Source organism: Scardinius erythrophthalmus (assembly GCF_964197995.2).
Source record: "Scardinius erythrophthalmus genome assembly, chromosome: 5".
In the NCBI taxonomy this organism is placed as follows: domain Eukaryota; kingdom Metazoa; phylum Chordata; class Actinopteri; order Cypriniformes; family Leuciscidae; genus Scardinius; species Scardinius erythrophthalmus.
Window position 1 is genome coordinate 8,570,951 of NC_138225.1, and position 23,512 is coordinate 8,594,462.

At 36.5% G+C, this 23,512-nt stretch overlaps 1 protein-coding gene across 1 annotated transcript in view; it reads right to left on the reverse strand.

Moving 5' to 3' along the window:
• The window catches only part of ksr2 (kinase suppressor of ras 2), a gene marked incomplete at both ends in the record, with an annotated part of 103,390 nt that extends 79,974 nt beyond the window's left edge, over positions 1 to 23,416 (reverse strand). Inside the window, 3 exons of the mRNA XM_081365076.1 lie at positions 6,688 to 6,838; positions 11,447 to 11,587; positions 23,240 to 23,416. Of these exons, the coding sequence (XP_081221202.1) occupies positions 6,688 to 6,838; positions 11,447 to 11,587; positions 23,240 to 23,416 (469 nt within the window). The remainder of the gene's footprint in view (positions 1 to 6,687; positions 6,839 to 11,446; positions 11,588 to 23,239) is intronic.
• Positions 23,417 to 23,512: the final 96 nt, after the last annotated feature.

The following is a 23,512-nucleotide window of genomic DNA, read 5'->3' on the forward strand; positions in this document are numbered from 1 at the left end:
TGGACCCTTAACTAAAGTGTTACCAAAACCTCTAACAGACTGAAATTCTAAATGGAATTTTTCTGGTAATTTGGAACATCCCATTTTAAGTACATTCCTGGACACACATTTTCTTTTGTTTTTATGACATGAGGGACAAGTTGAAATGATTGCAAACATCGCGGAAAGATAGTGCTGACAGAACTTAAATTGTATTGAATCTTGGATATGTGTTTAAAGCCAGGTATAATGAGAAGTAAAAACATCATGGTTTATATAAATTCTTTTTACCATTTGTACATTTTTCTTTTACGAAAATAGACACTTTTGGGTGAATATATGTGGACATGACTTCTGAAAAACAGATTATAACGCTGTTTGAATGACTGCCTTTGTTCGCAATTGAAAACATACATTCCAATTATACACTAAAATGGATGATAGGCAGCATTTACAATGAGGAAGCCTGCAGGGGAGGATTGTGGGTAAAACAAGGACACAATTAGAATCCCGAATGTGACTTACCAGCATGCCTACTGACTCAAGATAATACATTTGAACAGAATTACACTCTTTAAGGCATTTATCTTTTCTTAGTACTTTGGTTAATTAACTCTTAAGTGTCTGAGTGTTGCCTCCAGCACTGCCTTCAAATCATATGTGTGGTTGTCAGTTGTATGCAATCTCTCTTCTTCAGTCAAAAATTAAATAAAATAAAAACAAATCATGTTTAAATGTCCAAGAGATGCTCAAAGTGAATAAATATCTCTACGAGGTCAGAGGCACCTGTGAATAAAGTAGGGTTTTCTAACTCTTGGTATAGATTAATAACTGCACTAATCATTTATTTAGTGCTTTTGAAAACACACTATACTCGTCTACAGCAAATACATAAAAGTAAACTAATTTTGTACAATATGGATTCGTCTGAGAATGTTGGAAATAACATGGTTTGAACACCATAATGTTTTTATGCCAATTATGGCGTTTTGGTCAAACAGCTCCTCTATAGTATAAAAAAAAAAAAAAAAAAAAAAAAAACTCTTATAATGTATAAAATGCCTATTCAAAAGTGAATTCGATGAAGAATTCAAGTTTTGTTCAACAATGGGAGGTCAATTAAATAGCAAGATGAGCAGTATTATACACCTGATCTTTATAAACTGTAGATGTACAAATGCTGACATGCTGAACATGAAATTGGTGCACACTATTTAAAGGTCTTGGGAAATGGCTGAGATGTGATTTTGCACTTTCACTATGGTGTATGTCTTTTAAAAGATAAGACAGAAATCCCAAAACAAAAGATAGATGACTGATTCCCTTGCGCTGCTTTGCTCTGCCTACAAGAACCCTGCTTGACAAAATTACTTTTTTTTTCTCTGGAGAGCAGTGAGGTGTGAGGTAAATCACATGGAACACAAAATAAAAGGTTTAATCGAACATCATGCTTTCTTTCATAAACTGAGACTGAATGGTGACCAAAGCTCCATAAAGCATCTTAAAAGTAGCCCATATGACTCATGTAGTATATCATATTTAAGTCTTCTAAATCCTTATAATAGCATTATGTGAGGAACAGACCGGCATACTGTACAAGTCTTTATTCACTGATAATCTTTCTCGACATCCCTAGTCACTGTTCACTTTCATTGGATAAAAAGCAGCTTGGATCACAGAAGAAACAATGTCCCAAGTGGGTTCGGAATGACATGAGAGTGAGTAAATGATGACAGAATTCTCATTTTTAGGTGACCTATTCATTTAAATGAATCAGAATCTGAATAAAGACACAGCAGAGATGAGAACAAGGGGGGTATAAAGTGGCAGACGGAGATGGAGAGCGCTAAAGAAAAATAAATCAAGATGAAGAGAGGTGCGATTTCTAAATTACACATCACACTCTCGCGACAGCTGGAATCCCCCGTCGTCCTTGTGTGGCACCTCTGCTGAACCCGTGCTGCGTCCTCAACAAGCTACCAGCATTTCTAAGCCCGTCTTTAAAACAAAGCAATCCAGCCTGATCTCACTTTCAACAGTGCAATCGGCGGTTAGCGCTGTGTCTGAAACACTATCACAGCGGGAATCCACGTTTCAGAAAATCCAGGCACTCCAGGGCGGCCGCACTAACGCTACTCAAAGCAAACACAGAGTCAATGGAGGAAAGAAATATCCAATGAGAAGGGTACCACGAAATTGGTAAAGAGATTCAATTACAACAAACTGCATTAATTTACATTTTAGCACTTTTTTTATCAAGATACCAGCACTTGAACAGATAGAAAATAGCCTGTAAACAAACACTCAAATATAAGTTTACTTTTTTTTTTTAAAAAGCACTATGAGGCTTGTGCAAAGTAATGTAATATAATTCACCTGCAAAAGAACAAGCCAGAATAGTTCTCCTTTGTTTCTATTCTAACATTTACACAACATACTAATAGACTGAAAAAGCTTTGCTGCCCTCTGTTGGTCAACACAGACATTTTTAAGTTTCCCAGAGTTTCCAGTTTTGTCTTTGATCCTTGATAAATATGAACAAAGAAGCCTGGGAAATTCATTCAATTTGTTTCTTTCAGGTAAAACAACGGAAAATCTCATTATGAAATAAATGTTTTTCTCTAATATACATTTGCCAGGACTAATGGCACCCTTTCATTTCATACTTTTTACAACCTCCTTTTGCCAAGATAACAGCTTTTGAGTCCTATAATGCCTGATGAGTTTGGAGATCAGAGACCATTCCTCCATACAGAGCCTCTCCAGATCCTAATTTCATGTTGATACGCTCTCCTCTTCAGTTTTCTAGGATTCAGGTCAGGGGACTGGAATGGACATGGCAGAACCAACCACGGCTCATTAAAAGGTTTCTAGCAGAAGTGGTCAGGTTGATCTGTTGGTATTTGATAGAATCAACTATGCCATGTCTCTGAACAAGATGTCCAGGACCTCCGGCAGACATATAGGCCCACAACATTAAAAATCGTTCACATGGGGTACTTTTTATCCCCATCTGCACCAAACCCATCTGGTGAGTTTGATGCCAAAAAGCTATTTTTTTTTTTTTTGTTTAATCTGAACATAGAATCCAGACCCTTTTGAAGTTCCAGTCGTGTCTGGCAACTGAAAATGCTGGAGTTTGTTTTTGAAGGAGAACAGAGGATTTTTCTTGAAACCCTCCCAAACAACATGTGGTTATTAAGGTGCTGTTTGATTAATTTTAATTTTTTTTTTTTTTTTTTTTAGGTTTTCTGACCCAGAGACTTAAGTAATCTCTGCAATTCTCCATCTGTGATCCTTGGGGAGTCTTTGGCCACTCAAACTTTCCTCCTCGCCGTGCATTAAGACAATATATTCTCTTCTAAGCAGATTTGTAACAGCTATAGTTGATTGGAACTTCTTAATCATTGCCCTCATGATGGAAAAGGGGATTTTCAATGCTTACAGCCACTTTTTATTTTGTGAAGCTCAATAATGTTTTGCTGTACATCAGATATCATCAAACTATATTCTTTGGTTTAACTCATTGTGATGGATGATTAAGGGAATTTGCCCTTTGTGTTTCCTCATATTCATACTCCAGTGAAACAATAAGTCATGGCTGGAGAATATCAAGTTCTTAGTCACCCTGGTGTGCTAATATACTTTACTCATAAGAATTTCTAGGTGTACTAATAATTGTGGCCAACGTGTTTTGGAGAAAAAAAAATTTTTTTTCATACTTTGATTCCCTCCCCCACATCCATTAATTTTACTCCAACGAAATGTTATATTTTTGTAAAAAAAAAAAAATAATAATAATAATAATTAAATTAAAGATCAAAAGGATAACCAATGCAGATTTATTTTCACAACCTTCTTTGATCATATTTACCAAGGGTGCCAATAATTCTGACCACATATGTGTATATTATGTGCAAGATGTGATTTTATAGGCTCAGGTCCTTCAAGTGATTTAGCATCAGTTATCGAGCTCTTCTAACTTCACACAACTTTATTGAGATTAGAACATCTGCAGCAGAAACACTTCCTTCAATCAAATCTTCTTCAGGTGAGAGCAGGAACAATCATCTCCAGCTGTGGAGGCAGAGGACAAACACTGCCTTCGGATCTTTCCGTTCATTTAAAGTGTGAGGTTACCTAACACCATTATCAAACTGTGCCGTATTTAGAGAGCATATAGTAATACAATGCTGCCCTCCAGTGGTAGAAACACACACTGAGGTATCATACAGCATGTAAACACAGCCCTGAAGCTCACTGCAGTGAAAAGCCTCATTTTATTTAAAACCTTTTATTTTCTTGTTTCAAGAATAAAATATACTGCTGAAAATTTGATTAAATGTTTAATTTGTGTTACTATGGCTAATGATTTTTAAAATATAAGCTTCTATAGGGTAACAAATGATTACATTTGTAAAACATTTCTGTGCATATCATTTCCAATTATAATTTTTTATCAATAGTAGTAGTAGTAGTAATACTATACTATAGTAGTTTAACTACACTCACCATCCACTTTATTAGGTACACCTGTTCAACTGCTTATTAATAAAAAAGTATCTAATCAGACAACAGTCAAGATGATCTGATAAAGTTCAAACTGAGCATCAGAATAGAGAAGAAAGGTGATTTAAGTGACTTTGAACGTGGCATGGTTGTTGGTGCAAGACGGGCTGGTCTGAGTATTTCAGAAACGGCTGATCTACTGACATTTTCATGCACAACCATCTTTAAGGTTTACATGGTCCAGAAAAGAGAAAATTACCGGTGAGTCAGTTCTGTGAGTGAAAATGCCTTGTTGATGGCAGAGGTCAGAGGAGAACAGCCAGACTGGTTCAGCTGATTGAAAGGCAACAGTAACTCATACAACCACACGTTACAACCAAGGTGTGCAAAAAAGTCTTGAAGCAGACGGGCTAATAGCAGAAGACACACCAGTGCCACTCCTGTCAGCTAAGAACAAGAAACTGAGGCTATACAATTCACATGGTCTCACAGAAACTGGACAATAGAAGACTGGAAAAACGTTGCCTGGTCTGATGAGTCTGGATTTCAACTGCAACTCTCAGATGATGGGGTCAGAATTTGGCGTAAATAACGTGAAAGCATGGATCCATCCTGCCTTGTATCAACGATTCAGGCTGCTGGTGGTGTAATGGTATGGGGGATATTTTCTTATCACACTTAGTACCAACTGAGCATAATTTAAACACCACAGTCTACCTGAGTATTGTTGCTGATCAAGTCCATCCCTTTATGACCACAGTGAACCCATCTTCTGATGACTACTTCCAGCAGGATAATGCGGCGTGTCACAAAGCTCAAATCATCTCAAACTGGTGTCTTCAATGGCCTCCACTGGTGTCTCAAACTGGTGTCTTCAATGGCCTCCACAGTCACCAGATCTCAATCCAATAGAGCACCTCTGGGATGTGGTGAACTGGGAGATTCGCATCATGGATGTGCAGCTGATAAATCTGCAGCAACTGGGTGATGCTATCATGACAATATGAACCATAATCTCTGAGGAATGTTTCCAGCTCAATGTTGAATAAAGTGGCCGGTGAGTGCATATTAACTTTATTACAGCGGAATATTTTATTTGTATGTAAACATCTATGTTATATATAAACTACCATTCAAAAGTTTGGGATCAACAAGATTAAAATCAATTAATTATTTTATTCAGCAAGAATTCATTAAATTCATCAAAAGTCTAAGTAAACACATTTATAATTGTAATTACAATTACAATCTATTTCAGATTCATCAAAGAATCTTGAAAAATATCAGGTTTTCCACAAAAATATTAAGCAGCACAACTGCTTTCAACGTTGATAATAATCAGAAATGTTTCTTGAGCAGCAAATCATCATATTAGAATGATTTCTGGAGGATCATGTGACACTGAAGACTGGAGTAATGATGCTGAAAATTCAGCTTTGATCACAGGAATAAATGACATTTGAAAATATATATTCAAATAGAAAACTTTTGAATTGTACAAATATTTCACAATATTGCTGTTTTTACTATATTTTTGGTCAAATAAATGCAGCCTTGATGAGAATAAGAGACTTCTTTTAAAATTATTTAAAAGACCCCAAGCACAAAGCTCCCTCCCCAATCCATCGCACCTGTATATAATAAACTAAAATACTAAATAAAAAACTTCACACAAAAGCAACCTTCTATATCACTAAACGCATCATATTAAGTCAAATCAGATGCATTATATGGCACTGAGTTACATGAAGATATTTTTACACCCCAGTCCACAATAATGAAACTCAGCATTGTGTTGCCCTCTACTGGATGTTCTCTGGTAGAGCTTTTCTCTCACGCCAGAACTGTGAACAAAACTATGAATACCCCCTTCTAATGATCTATTCCAGTAATCGTTCGTCTGCTTACACTTGATAGATAGATAGATAGATAGATAGATAGATAGATAGATAGATAGATAGATAGATAGATAGATAGATAGATAGATAGATAGATAGATAGATAGATAGATAGATAGATAGATAGATAGATAGATAGATAGATAGATAGATAGATAGATAGATAGATAGATAGATAGATAGAATTTGCGTTATATTAACACGTCACCACTACATTTCTAATAGCACTGTCAGTAATTCAGGACTGTGTGAAGGCTTAGTTTCAGAACAGTCTGGTGATATTTGCATCCAGTGAACTCACCTGATTTGTGGGCTGATCGCAGACATGTGAGCGAGGCATTGAGCCGAGCACATTCTTCATCACTCGCTCCAAACTTCAGAAGTGCCTCACACACCTGCTCATCCGACATCTCCAATAGAGCCTCGAGAGTCAGCTCACCTGGGGAGATCTCCTACAACAAAGGCACGCACACACAACTGATCAGTGATGGAGACGAGTCTGAGACATGCCAGTTGACCTAGACTGAAAAGCCACGTGGATTTAGAATACAACTTCCAAAAAATAGTATTTGTTTAAAATACTACACTACTATTCAAAAGTTCAGGGTCAGTAAGTTTTCTTAAAGTTAATACTAAATTAATGTATAACGTATAAATGAATACTTTTATTCAGTGTGGATGCATTAAATTGATCAAAAGTGACAGTAAAGACTCTCACATTGTTACCTACATTTTCTATTTTAAATAAATGCTGTTCTTTTGAAATTTCTAATCATCAAAGTATCCTGAAAAAATGTATCAGGGTTTCCACAAAAATATTAAGCAGCAAAACTGTTGCCAATATTGATAATAATAAAAAAAAATTGAGTAATGAAGCTGAAAATTTAGTTTTGATCACAGGAATATTTTACATTTTAAAATATATTAAAATGGGAAACCATTATTTTAAATTGTAAGAATATTTTACAATATTACTGTTTTTACATATTTTTATGTTAAATAAATTCAGCCTTAGCATTAGAGACATTAAAAATATGTAATAGTATAAAAAGAAATTGCAGAAGAAATATTCAGAGGTCATTTATGGACAGAAAAAACATGTCCATGTAAAAAAAAAAAATTAGTTGTTTAAAAAATATATTAAGTATGATAAAATTATCTTTTGTAAAACTTCATACAGTACTATTTTTATACAAGTATGACTTGATCTGAACAAGGAAATCATTTGAAATAATACCTCTTTTTGAGTAAAATAATAATTAAATTAATTGAAAGGGTTTATAAAATTCATGACACAAGACTTAACTTGGACTCGTCAAGACTCATATATGTCGGCAACACATACAATTACTAATGCTGTTATCAACAGTAATAAACTTTAAACGTTAAGTGCTTTTCTTACAGATTAAAACCTTGACATCCATTAAAATTCAAATATTAAACACTCATACTCTTGGGAGATGTGTAAAATAAATATGATATCAGTTTAGCTTTTAATTCATACAAATGTACTCTTCTCATGGCCTCATGAAGAGGCCAATACTTCTAATGAAGTATTTTTTCCCCATTCACTTTTTCCATTGGGATCTTTAACAAGTCTGTTTAAGAGTTATAAGCCATAAACCAAAAAAACAAGCTACGAGTTGAATCAAAGCATTAAAAACTTTAACTTGAATCAAAAAGTATTTGAAATCGGACAAAATTGCAAATGTACAAGACTGTGCACTTAACGGCTTTAATGAGGGAAAGAACTACAATCCCTTGAAGCACTTCGAATGATATAATATAAAACTATTGATTTAAAGATGTGGATTATATATACAGAGACAAATAAATTGAAATTATGTGGGCTAAAGGCTGTTTTTTCTAAAAGAAAAAACAACAACTCGTAGCTCACAGTAGGTTGGTCTTTAAATGTTTATAAGTTACTGTTCAAAATCAGTTCCCCTATGGAGAAAAATTAAAATGATATTGGAATAGGATAAATGAATATGAATATATAATTCATATATAACTGACTGTTGCATTCTATATAGTTGCAATTCCTTCTCCACATCAGCAGGGGGCTTCAGCACATTGGACAGCACCAACGCTTCAGCACTGAGGACAGCGGCAGAGGAGAAAAACCTCAAGGCCTTCAGAGTATCTTCTGTTAGAGACCTTCTGTTTACAATGTTTCTTCCCATTAGATGGGAACTATTTAGAAATATACTGCATGGGGAGGATCAGAATGAGCTACTTCCCCCGAAGATCCTTCATAAAGATGCTCTCACTGGCCAACTGACACATTTACATATAATTATACATAATCTCTCCACACACTCATGTCTGAATTTCACTTTAGTGTACAATATCTAGTTATTTCCTATTAGCTTTCTGGCATTTTTCTTAATTGCCTTTGTATAGACATAGTAGCTTGTAATACATTTTACAGCTAGGCCTAAACCCTGAAATGTGTGTAATTTGTTAGCTTTATTAAGATTTTATTAAGATCTTTTTCTGAGAAGTTCCTATTATCAATTTCAGCTTGGAATCAAACACTGAGAATGAAACTATATAATATAACACTGTTAAGTTTCCATGAAGAACCTTTAACATCCATGGAACTTTCCATTGCACAAAAGGTTCTTCATAGTGGAAATCGTTTCTTTATGTTATTCAAATGTTCTTTACACTAAGAAAAATATGGGTCTTTTAAGAACAGCTCACTGAAAGGTTCTTTGGGGAACCTTTATTTTTAAGAGTGTAATCAAAGCATTTAAGGGGAGTGAAATTGTCAGCATAAAACTTTTAAAAAAAAATATTTAGTGACATGTTTTCTTCTAGCGCAGAAGAACATTGTGTCGCCCAAACACGCCCTGTGGCCGATTCTAAAGATGTTGTTAGTCATGTCAATCACAGAGCTGATTGCCTAAAACAAATTAAACAAATTCTAACCTCTAACCCTAACCTTAGTGTTGGTAGCACATACTAAAACAGTGGTCTCAAACTCCCTGCAGTACAATGCCCTGCAGAGTTTAGCTCCAACAATTAATGAATTAATTAAACACGCCTGATCCAGCCAATCAAGGTCTTCGGGATTACTAGAAACTCCAGGGCAGGAGAGTTGGCGCTGGTTTGAGCTAAAATCTGCATGACACTGGCCCTCCAGGAGCAGAGTTTGAGACCACTGCCACAATCGGATCCATCCATGATATTTTCAAACTCTGAACTGAATCCACGAAGTCTGAGGTGACTGCATGAAGGAAATCAACTGTGGGACAGGGTTAGGGATGGGCAATGTACGGGTAGACATGATTTAACGGTTGAATTTTGTCAACCAGTAGAGATTTTGGACTATGGTCTCTATCGCGGTTACGCTCACGTGACGTTGCTGTGCTGCGGCGCCATGAAAGCTTATCGTTTGCATGCGTTTTTAAGCATTGCAGTTTAAAACCAAGTGATTTTAAACCATTGAAACGTAGTGAAAGAGAGCTAATTTCATTATATGCGGGCTATCTGAGAGATGGTTTCTGAGCACTGTCTGAGAGAGACGCACACACTAAAGCCGTTTCTGAACTGCAAGTATCCTTGTAAACGCAGTCATTTATGTCTTAAATGAATGTAAACAGTTGAGAAAGAAAACGCATGTGCAACAGTATATTGGATCCGTACATCCAGTTTTAAAGTGACAGCAGCCTAATTTACCTGCTGTCGTCTGTCATTAATGTTAATCAAACCAAAAGATCTGACTGAATCACTTTTGTCTCACTTTAATAAGAATGTATATTTAATTTACACAGTGAAGATATGTGGTGTTTTTATACAGTTGAATAATTTATAGTATGTAGGCTAGTATTTCATATTTCTAGTGCTTGAAGTTTTTCAGGTAGATCTATTTCTATTTCTTATTTTCTCACTGACTGTTTACTTGTCTTCAGAACGCTTCAGCAAGAGTTTGGTTACACTTTATTTTGATGGTCCCCTTTAGACATTCTTGGCTGGTTTCACAGACCAGGCTTAAGCTTAGTCCCAGACTAAAATGCATGTTTGAGCTGTTTTAACTGAAAGTTATTTTTATCTTAAAATATGTCAGTGCCATTGTTTTAGGATGCATACCAGTAATGTTATTTTCTAAGGTTTATAAAAGCTACTTAAATGTCATGTAGTTAAAAAGTTACTTATAGTATGTAGAATGTCTGTTAAGGGACCATCAAAATAAAGTGTTAACAGATATTAAAGGAAAACTCCAACTTTTTGGGACTTTAGCTTATTCACAGTATCCCCCAGAGTTAGATAAGTCCATACATACCTTTTTCATTTCTGTGCGTTCTGTAAGTGTTATTTGACGCACCCACCGCTAGCCTAGCTTAGCACAAAGACTGGATGTAAATGGATAATGGTAGCATACTAATCCCAATAAGTGACAAAATAATGCAAACATTTTCCTATTTACATGTTGTGATCTGTATAGTCACAGCGTGTACAAATAACAAGGCTATACGAGACAGAGACCATTTTTAATCGTATAAATACTGGGAACTATATTCTCACTAGGCGTAGGAGCACAGCTAAATCAACAACAGGGCGTCTCGTGTGCTGCGCTAATCACTCCGCCCAAGTAGCCACTCCGCCCAAGTAGCTGTGCTCCTACGCCTAGTGAGAATGTAGTTAAGTCGGAGTGTTCCTTTAAGCAGAGAGTCTACTAATGCTTTACTAATACTCTGATGAGAGTTTATATACATGTAGGTGCAATGTAACTCACAGTTAGTACAATGTCTAAATGGGACTATCAAAATAAAGTGTCACCGAGAGGTTTATTGTTTGTTTGTACGTTTTTTTACATTGGCTAGTATTAGTTTTTGTGATATCGAAATTGGTGACAAGAGTTGTGAAATTTCAATGGTATCAAAACTTTTGATGATATAAAAACCTTATTTAAAGCAAAAATAACTATATCATGATATATATCGTTATAGTGAAATAAATTGACTCATATCGTGATATAAGATTTTGGTCATATCACCCACCCCTGTTTGCACTAAACTGGTTGAGGACAAAACATACAGGATTGTACATACCTCGATAACCTCTTTCCTCATGTTAACAATGCGAAACCAATGTCCCAGCTGCGGGAATCCATCCAGGTCCACATTCCGCTCCTGTAAGGACACTTTACGCTTGCAAGAGAGCTGCCGACTAAAGTACTTCACCAATTTACCCTGGAAAGAAAGAAAGATTTTATATAGCACTCATATTTTAACATCTTTCAGTGTTTCCCACAGAATTAGATTCTATTTGCGGTGGTGTGGTGTTTGGGGACCGGGGACCGGGGGGGGGGGGGGTGATTAAGTTAAATATATATATATAATGTTTATATACATCATAATATATAAACTTTATATATATATCATATATTTTTATTGACAAGTACACATTCCCATTGCCAACAGTTAGTGTCAGATAACTTAAAGACTTTGCCATTGCTACACTTTCTATGCTATGACTGCTCCACAGACTTTTTGTTGCAAATTTTGCTCACACACAAACCTGGAACTGGACACACACACACACACACACACACACACACACACACACACACACACACAAACTCACAAACTTACTGACACACTCAAACACACACTCAAACACAGGCTCACACACACACACACACACACACACACACACACACATTCAAAAAGACTCACACACACACACAGATTCAAACACAGACACACACTCAGACCCAAACACATACTCACTCAGACACACACAGGCTCACACACACACACACACACACCAAACTGGACCTGGAGGTGGACACACACAGACTCAGACACACACACACACACACACACACACTCACGCACACCTGGAGATTGAGGTGGACAAAAACCAACACACACCAACCTGAACCTGGAGATAATAATAATATAATGTCTAGTCTGGTGGCTGTGATATGAACCTACCAACGTCCGTTGCAATGATTTTTGGAATGACTGATCGCGAGAGGAACAAATTATGTTTTGTCGCATAACATCAGTTAATGGAAACGCCGTCATTTCGCAAAAGTTGTAACGGATATTTAGAAAAAAAAATCGCAAAAGTTTTGCGCGAATCTGTAATGAAACGCGACCGCGCTTAACATCTAGACAACTTCTCAGAGTTATGTTGAGCAACAGTGTTCATTATACTAACCATTCAACTACGGATTTATTCTGGAATCTTCGCTGGGGAATAAGCATTAAGCACCGGCAACAATCCGCCCTCTACATGCTCATGTTTTGATTCAGATCGTGCGGTAAGAGAAGGAGGGGCTAGTCGTGCCTCCATTGTCAGTTTGTGAGAGAGACCAGTAGCACCTCAATGCAGTACATAGATATAAACACTAGATGTCGCCTTGTATACGGCAGTTCATTGGAACGAATGCGTCAATAGAGCCGCCATCTTGGAACAGGGGAGCCCCTCCTCTTTAATGCATCAGCGTCAATGTAGGCAAAGGTCTAACGGAAATAAAATCACCATAAATCGTCATGAAATGCGATTTTCTAGTTTTTATGGTTCGTTCCAACGGTCAGTCATGTATTTATCATTGAGTCCAGAGGAAATTTAAGGTTTTGATATTAAGATAATTACTTATTTTTCAAAATATAATGCGTGCTAGTAGGCCTACGTTTATTAGTCACATTCTTCCACTTGAGTAAACTTAGAATAAACTATTGCTATATAATACATATATAAATGAGCAAAACTTGGCCACTAAATATTTAATATTCAATTATTTTAATGATCACAATTAAATTTTTAATTTTATTAAATTGAACAAGCGCAACATTCAGCATTCAATCAAATATTCTAAAAGATGTTTTATTAAGAATAATGTTATTTCAACATAATATCTCGTTATTTCGACATAATATGTGTGCGTGCAACAAGCAAGAAGTGCATTTGTAAATCCGGTGACGCGTGCATTGATTTTTATTAATAAACTTATGACAGTGTCGACTCGGCTGCAGAGATGAAGTTGACGATCACCATCTCCGTAGTGAACGCGCCTAGAGAGAGAAATGCACATAATGGATTACATAATCAGAGAGTAGCCTAGCTTTTTTCTTTCGTTTTAAATTATTTCGTTTAAAGACTATTTAAGCTTTGTGTATTTGATGTATTTCTCATGTCTGTGTGAGGCATAGGCTGAGTTTCGTTAAGTTAGGATGAGATGCGCTCCAGTTAACGTGCAATAAGTAAGTTACCGCGCGGACGCCTCCATGATCTATATCAACAAGCAATTTGTTGATGAATAAAATTTATTAAAATTAAGATACAATTTATACAAAACGAAATTCACTTTAAAGAAAGGCTTTAAACAGTTGACATTTTCACAAATTTCAGTGTCCTTCGACTCCTTCCACACCTCCATCCCCAGTTTGCAAGGAAAAGAAACAAGCCCTTGAGCCCACTGTCCTTGTGCAAAACGCACACATACATAAGATTTGCGGAATTCTATGTATAATAATCATGGATGTACTGTTTGAAGATTGACAGGGAGAGGACCAGCATACTATTAGGACTGTACTTACAGGTTTTTTTTTATTATTATTTTTTTTATTAAAAGGTTTGAGTACAATCGGTAAAAAATCAAAAGTTAGGAACAACACAGCACATGCAGCCAAAAATGGGTATTGAGGATCAACTCCTGCATATTGTACATTTTAAACACAAGAGTTATTTCAAATAATATCTAAAGAATATTCACAGTTCATTAGCTGTGCGAGAATCACAGTTCATTTTCTTCCTCCAAGCAGAGAAATGTACACTGAACTTATAAAAAAACAACTTGACTACTACCATCCACAGAGTAAATGTAATCCCATGCTGTCTGGTTTAGATTTCGTTCGTGTGAACATCCATACGCAGCACAAAAGTCCGGTATCATCCATAAAATCGAAGTATAGGCGGAGATAGCAGCGTTACCTAGCTACTTCATATGGCAAGACCCCTGTTCAAAGATGGCGGCGGTTTTGACGCATGTTTAGAACCCCAAGGCGACATCTAGTGTTTATATCTATGAATGCAGTACACAAGATCCGAGGGGAGGAGTCGGATCTTATATAAGGGGTGGAGATTGGTAGGTTTAGGGGTGGAGATGGGTAGGATTTAGGGGTGGGTTTAGGGATCAGGGGGTGGAGATTGGTAGGTTTAGGTATGTAAGGTGGGAGGAGTTGGATTTTATCCGACTCCTCCCCCCGGATTTTATGCTCTGCAGTGAGGACCATCTCAGAGAGAGGGGGAGCAAGCAGCGCGAATAAAATACAATTTTACCCATATTAAATAGTTAAAAAATCTGAATCAATCCGTGGCGGTCAGCGTTGAACTACGGATGATTCATTGGGTCAAATAGAGCCTGCAGTAATCACATACTGTCTGAGTAGGTACTACATTTGAATTTGAACTTACTTTGCGACCGTTAAATAAGTACGTTCAATATGGTATGAATATATGGTATTGGGTAGTGAATGAAATTCGGACGTACTACATCAGCCATGTGTTCACGTGAACTACCAGTCAGCTGCATCACTTCACTGCCATTCATAAATCCTCTCCCGTGGCCTCATGGGATAGTAAAGTATCCATAATTTTGCACACTTCAGAATCTCGCTGGAAGTAGTAGATCATCCGTAATTTAATAATAATAATAATAATAATAATAATGTGCATGGATAAATCAATATTCATGAATTTTCGATGTTGACTTTAAAATGTGTGCAGATTCCATGAAGTAGCCTATAATTAGTTGTATGACACGCATGCAGATCCATAAGCAAACTCTAAATGCAATGCTTGGCATTTGTATCTGTCCTTAATGTCATTCAATATTTTATGATCTTTTTGAGCTGATTTTAAGCATGTTGAAAAAACATGAATATTCTAAACTGGACAAGTTTCCCAAGACAGTGAATGTCACTGCAATGTCTGTGCAGGAAAACGAGGAGGAATACAAAGAGCACAAAAAACTCACAAGACACACTAGCTATTTTCTATAGCATCTTACAGTTCTCTTTTATGTATTATATACTGTATCTCTCTTTATGGTTAAAACAGCATCCAGTGGTTAACAAGGATGCAGTGTTGAATAAAGGGTAGAATTCTATAACATACAATATATTTATATTAAACATTAGAATGTGACAGCAAAAAAAAAATGGCAGCACTGTACAATAACACATAACACAATAACACATTAGTAAACAGAGACCTATTTTGCAGACCAAAACTATTTGGTAGACAAAAAGCATAAATGCACTACAGTGTAAAAAAAAATGATTCTTACATCAAGTAAATATTGCTAAAAATGCTTTTTCTGTCATGATTTTTAAAGCACAGCAGGTACGTTAGAATAATGCGTTTTTGAGTTTAAATAGGTTTACACCGAATAAAGGTTTTGTGGTTCAGCTCCATTCCCAGCATGCACTGGGGCATGAATAATTAATATGGTTGCATTGTTTGACTGTTTAACAGTTTTATTCACACAGTTGTTGTGGGTTTTGTTTTCACGTTTAGAAAGGTATTTCATAAGTAGTTTTTCCCCATGTGATTTCACATGAATATACACTGGGGGGAAAAAGAAATTTTTACACTGGGTGTAGAATAAATTTTCACTCAGAAATTGCACAAATAATTTCAAAGATACTGACAAGTAAACACATTGAATTAAATAGAAATTATTAGAAAACGTGAGAGGATGCACGAATGATTCAAAGAATGATGTGCAAAAAAGCAACTTATAATCAATCTACATTGAATTAGTAATCTGTAAATTAATTAATTATTTAACTCGCAAGTAATGCAAACTGACTGTTCCCCTTTTTTAAATTCTATGTTTGTTTGTTTTTTTACAATGTACAAAATGTATAACAGAGGAAAATATGTTTTTGTCCACAAGTGCACCTATAAGGTAATAAATGTAACACTCATAGTGAGAACAAAGGATTACTGAAACTGGATGCCATCAAGATACATTATGACCTTTTAAACTAATGAGTAAATAAGTATCAGCTTTTTGATCGTTTCAGCCTTATCAGTTTATTGAACACTCTCCATCTACATCAGAAGTCTGTTCAGTTTTAATTGTGTTGGGTTGATCTCTCTTGACAACACTGTTTGCTGAATGTTACTGTATGAAAACAAAGCATGTTGTCTGTGGGTCCCAACTCAAATGCAAAGATTAAAGCCTAGAGATGTTCCTTCAAATGCATTTTCTCTCAAAGTTTTCAATTCACTACCTGAAATAAATACCCTCACTGAACTGAAAAATAACTGACCCAAATAAACGGAATAATAAACCCCTGTCACAATACACATCACTCTCTCGTTATATTGCGAACAAAACAGATTAATTCTTTAACCCAGGGAATTCCAAACTTTTTTCCCTTTGGTAAACCCTGCTTTAATCCTCTGATATGTCAAGTCAACTTTATTTCTGTAGCAACGTTTAAAACAACAGAAGTCGACCCAAAGTGCTTTACAGATCAAGCAAGATTTTTTTTTAGACAATACAATAAATTGCTGCACCATATTTTTATCCACTTCAAACCTATTCCATGATCTATTCAAAAGCCAGAGAATAAAGATATGTATATATTTTTAAATCGCAGAAATTAAAAATGAAAATAATACCTAATGTTTTAAAAACAAACATATAATCACCAATCTTTTTTTATTTAGAGAGATTTACACATCTGTCCAATACAGTGGATTGAAGCAATGTAGTTTCTAATGTAATTTGCCAAAGGCAATTTGTAAGCAAAGGATATGCTTGTTTTAACCCATTAACATTAACATGTTATGAATTTAGAAGACAGCATATAATCAATTATAATCCCTGATTATAAAATATTTCAGATTCTATCAGTAGCCTATCTGATGTATTTGAAGGACAGAGTTATAATTGCCATATACTTTAAAGGTGCAGTAAGCAATTTCTGAGAATCATTGTTTGATAGGCTATTTGAAATCAAACACACCCCTCCTTTCATTGCTCGCCCCCAAAAATGTCATTCTCTTTATCATAGCAGAAGCGACGCAAAATAAAGTTTCTTGAAAAATAAAGTGAAGGTGACGAACGACAAGGAAGAACAAAAAATTAACATACAGTACACAGGAGTAAGCAAGAGTTCTTTGTTAGTCGCCAGCAGCGCACACTCAAAACCAATGTTATGGTCATTTCACACTGCAACCGTGAGCGGTGCGTGAGCAGCACATATTTATTTCGACGTCCATTTTAACCAATGAGTGCATTTAACTTGGAGCAGTAGCAGCAGTGAAGCGGGGGTTTCAGGGCCGGGTCTATTTTTGCTGCACTGATCGAGCTCAATTAAAAGGAAAGCACACTTTTGATGGACAAAACAAAAAGTGCTCAAAATGTACAGAATAAGCATGTCTACTGTGTTTTAACAAGAGTATGTCAGAAAAGAAAATGAAGAATCAAAAATATTTATAGAAGACTTACCCATTTAAACTTGTTTTTAGTTAGGCCTATTCAGTTTGGGTGAAATATGGTGTATTATAAAAAATTAAAGTAAACTAGTCAGAAAATGTGATTTATAAAACGGATAGTTCCAGTCCTTGATTCTGATTGGTTGAGCTACATTCGAAGCCATTGTAAATTACTCAACAAACACACACCTGTGACCGCATTACATTAGTATCACTGCGCAACTGCCGTTTGTGATCCTTTGTTGCTGCATGTGTTGCTTAGCAACCTCTTTGGAACTACATTGCTTGGCGGAGGAATAAATGTGTCATAACGTTATATTTTTTGTTGCTGGTGTTTATTTTATGAATAAAATAAATATTAAAAATGAATATTTTTATTAAGTAACCGTTTTATAAAATAAGCCCCTTGAAGCCGTGTTTTACAATGGATTTAGAACAGAGCTGAGGGGGTTTTAGCTGTTCTAAAGCTGTTCTCCGCTCCGCGTCGTGCCTAACAATGTCCCTTAGCTGTTCTAAATCCACTGTAAAACATGGCTTCGCGGGGCTTATTGCTTAAATATAAACTTTCTTTTAGTTTATTTTGTAATACACAGACTATATAGGCTTTAGCACTACCCCAAATTTTTTTTTTTTTATCCATAGAGTTTGCTATCTTGTATATCGAAGTATGACTGAAACAACACGATTGGAGCTATTTTCTTGGTTGTGTTGTTTACCATTTTCATGCGAATGTTGTACACACCCCATGTTAACAAACTTTCAAGACTATCAAGTTTAAACATTACCAACTCATAAAATTAAATGTATAGGCTAGTTGTCTAGCCTATTAGGCTATATAGGCTAATTTAAATGAGGTTTTCAGGCCTTCCCTCTGTTTTGGATATTGATATTGCTATCTGCCTGTTTCAAAGAAATGTTATTTTGCTTGCTTTTACAGTAATGCCATACATGCTTAAATATAAAAATGCTTGAATGCTATATGAGTGGAAAGTACCTAAAATACTTTGTGACATAGATGTAGGGTATAAACAACTGCATTTGGCTTCCTTTGTTTATTATGGTGTGAAAAAAAGAACAAGAACCAACAATAAAGGTCAATGAAAGGGTGCACGAGGGTGAAGAGAAAGTGTTAAAATCACAAGCGGAGGTGAAAGTAATGAAGGCTACAGTAAAGAAGGGGAGAAGCGCTAGAAGAAGACAACAGTGTAAACGACAGTAGATGGACTAAATGGATTTGGAATTGCCCAAAAAGAAGTATAAAAAGACTAAGGAGTGAAGCACCCCTCAATGCTGCCTGCATTAAGCATGAAGGACACCTGACTTTTTCTCTTTTGTAATGTCTCTTAGCTATCTCTCTTTCTACAGTCTTTCTTCAAATCTCCCTCTTGCTCACTCTCTCTCCTCCACCATCAAGAGTGGACACGCCCCCTACTGCTGATTGGCTACAAGTGTGTTATGGTGCTCGGACAGATCCAATTTCATCAATGTTTCTCAGAAATCACTTACCGAACCTTTAAACCTGGAATGAGTTTTTATTATTTTTGGGTGAGCACGTATAGTTAAAGAGGGATCACTGTATCGATGTAACCAAATGGCATATTACGCTTTGAGCATCACTGGTGCCTGGTAAATTGAAGATGCTAATGCACGTCCATCACCAGGTAAACAAGCAAGAACCCCCAGATAATATCTAATGTTTGTAATTATTATTCCATCAACATGAACAAACAAAGTGCTTCATTGTGACATGCTGACACTAGTGACGGCTGCAATCAACAGCCAACGGGAAAATGGGTTTCCCCACGTCAAGTGAACAGAGCACAATTATACTGGAGCTGTTGAAAAGCAGACTATGTGGTGGAGTAAAAAAAGGATAAATGCAAAGCAATGCTAGCACGCATGCAGCAACACATAATCATGATCAAAAGTATAATCATATAAAAACACAGACCTAATCGCAAAATAAAGCAATACTAGATCATAAAAGACAACGAACTGACTATAGCCAAGATAGTAAGTGTCATAAGTACAGTAATATAAGGCCTACACATCAAGCCCATAAGCAAGGATCACTTTTTGGACTTCTTGCATCTAAGCAGAACCAGTCTAATGTAAAGAAGTATTTGAAGCCTAAACACGCTGAAACAGAGCAATAGAAGACTGCTGGGAGGAAATCTGAGCCAAAAATCACACAGAACTGCAGTTGGATGTGGTTTAGTGTGAAATTCTCCATCCATTCAAACAAGTGCCCAGGGCAATGTGTCCAACAGGGAAGTTGTCACAAGGACTATATCTCTGTAACTAAGGTTTCAAGTTACAAGTCCAGTTGCACAACTGTGTTTTCTCTAGCAGTGGTTTTGAATGTTGATTTCAAGCACCTTATTCAAAACTGGTGTTTTAAATGTTGTCATTTTAAAAAATTTGTTAATTGCAGTATCCCTCAAAACCATAGTCTGATATTTGTTCCTATGTTAGGCAACATTTTTGCTGTTTACTTGATTTATTGTATACATTTTGCTGAAAAGCCAACAACAAAAATATTGAGCGTAACCTGTAGTTCGATTCATAAATGCATTACTCTTATGAGCCGGTTCTTTTTAGTAGTTTAAATCAGAAACATACTGAGCGGCCAGTGTAGTCAGATAGATTAATGAAAAATTTAATCTTATGAACCAGTTTTTTATAGTGAATCAAAAACATGGTCTGTGTTCGAAATTGCCCCCTATACCCTTAAATAGGGTATTTTTTGAAGGGACAGCCATTTGTGGTTGTGTCTGAAACCACAGTGAACGTTATTGAGTGCACTTATTCAATACCATACAGCAGTGGTTCCCAACCTTTTATTGTCTGAGACCCCCTTTTTCCCAAGAAAATATTTTAGGGCCCCTATTCACATTTAATGATATTATCGCTCTTGTTGGCTAGCAGCAAGAATGACAAAATATGTTGTTTTCAAGCAAACCGTAGGCTATGTTTATTACTATAACCAGATATGTTTATGCACAAATAATAGCCTATAGCCTGATATTGAAAATACAATAACAAAAACATCAATGGGCCATTTGTAATTTAAAAACGTAAGCCTAAGAGTAACCTATAAATTGGCCCTATTTGAATGGCAATAAAAAAAAAAAATCAGTATTCACACTGGTGTGTAGGTTAAAAAAAAGAATGAATATATAGGCTATTACAAAATTACTGCTGTCTGGGACCTCAATACTTGCATGTTATTTGTGAGGCTTTATCAATAAGTGTGAGGATCTTCCGGTCGTGAGTAATTTGGTCAATGCGTGGAGAGATCTTTAACAGGGTAAGACCTCTTTATCATCCTCAAGGGTCAGTCTGGCCCATATGTATTTGGTTTTTAAGGCTGTCATGGTTAAAATCCCATTTTTTGGTCAGCCAGGGAATGGATAAAATTAGTAATATGATCGTTCTCCTTAAAGCATGCAATCCTTTTTTGCGCTACAGCGATCGTTAATAAACATGCATTTGTTAACAGAATAATGCGTCTTTCGGAGCCGGAATTACTTCTCTGTGTTTAGCTATGATGAGTCACGCAGGTCAAGTACCACTACTCCGCGGCGGCGATCCGAACCAGTGTTAAATAGTCCCAATGTAAACACTTATTATAGGTGTACCATAGTGATTCAGAATAAGACAAAAACACGGTTTGGAAGATGGATTCATGATGAACTCGCTCATTATATACTTTTTGTACATTTTTAACATAGAAAAAGTTACGGACGACTTGAATGCTCATTACTCAAAACTTTTCAAAATATGACGCGACCCCCCAGAGAGCTCGCCGAGACCCCCTTGTGGGCCGCGACCCCCCTGTTGGGAACCACTGCCATACAGCACCGTAATAACAAGGGTACAACTCATGTACACTCAACAGCTAGAGAATACCCATAATGCACTGTGACGGTCGTGCCGAATGAATTCCCGCGTCTCGCCAGAAGATGGCGCCCGCAGCTGAATCATCCATCCATCCATTTTCCAAACCGCTGGTCCTACAGCGTAATATCATACTGGACGATATAGCGGTAGACAGGATTAACCCGGTAGAAATTTTGGACTATCGTTTTTATCGCGGTTACACTCACATGACGTTGCTGTGCTACACAGTAACGAAAGCATGCATTTTTAAGTATTGCAGTTTAAAAACAAGTGTTTTTATACCATTGAAGTGCGAGAAAAACAACAATTAATTTCGCTGTCAGAGAGACTGTTTCCCAGCACTGTTTGAGAGACACGCGCGCATATGAAGGCTTTTATTCACATAGGCCTAAACATTCATCAACTCACACATCAGTTGTGGAAAACAAAAGCTCAAGCATGTTCGCTTGACGTGCAAGAACCAATGAGATTAATTCTCGTGTTCGCGTCTTGGGCTTCTGTTTATGTTCGCTGATCAATGTTTAAATGTGAATAAAAGCCTAAATTCAAGCTGTTCATCATATAAAGAGATTGAGTCTTTTCATAAATTTGGACTGAACAGTTCATATGGATTAGTTTGAACTTTTTGAAGCGTCAAAGTGGTAGTTGTGTAGCTGTCAATGGAGGGACTGAAAGCTCTCCGATTTCATCAAAAATATCTTAATTTGTGTTCCGAAGATGAACGGTCTTAAGTCTTACGGGTTTAGAATGACATGAGGGTGGGTAATTATAACAGAATTACATTTTTGGGTGAACTATCCCTTTAAGTCAGCATGAAACCGAGCCTAATGGCTAATAGAACCGGAAATCGTTAAGAAAAATCGCAATCCTACCATAGCATCGCTAAGTTTGAGACACGTGACATAAAGGGGAAAAACAACATGTGTTTCCTCGCTCTCCCTCAAGTCTAATTTGCTGCAATTATTTATCGGACACCCAGATATCGAGTCTTTGAAAAAAAAAAAAAAAAAAAAAAAACATATTTGGTCGACCACTAGCCTTCACTGCCATCATGAAGAATATATCTGGGACATTAACTCTTGTTACATAACATCATTTAAAACCATGCAATGTTTATATTGAAGGTACGAATGTTTTAATGACGCGGATGATTTAAAAGCGATGATATAAATTATTGTCAACAATAGGCCCCTTTCGGTGTCCATGTTAGCAGCGCGAGCGCACGAACCACCTTCTTCACCACCTGCAGAATGCGCAAGCTCGCGCCTCTCACTGCAGCGCGAGCTTCTTCATTTATCTCGCCAATACAGTCAATTCCCGAGATGCAACTTTAATTTGAAACTCATTTAAAGACGCAAAATTGTATAATGTGCATGCACCCGCGCACACATATGCTCTCGTGACATTTGTAGAAATGCAGGGGGGCTGGGGTGCAAAATTCACATTTGGGCTCAGGCAAATGGATGCGTGCTTACCTCCAGCGTTCGGATTTCTTTTTGTGTCAAGTCGTTGGATGTGGCACATTTGGTCCTCAGACCTTCCAAACTGGAGATACTAATGTCAATCATGTTTTGCACCAGTTCGCACTGCTGCAAGGCTTTTTGCAAACTCAGATGATGCTCGTCGCTTTTGGTCATATTCTCCTCGTCCATAATTTGTGAGCAGTGGTCCTTTTCTTATGTGCAGGCTACTTTTTTCGCTCAATCAGATCAGAAAACACTTTAGATAGTGCGTTTAATTGTGTGATC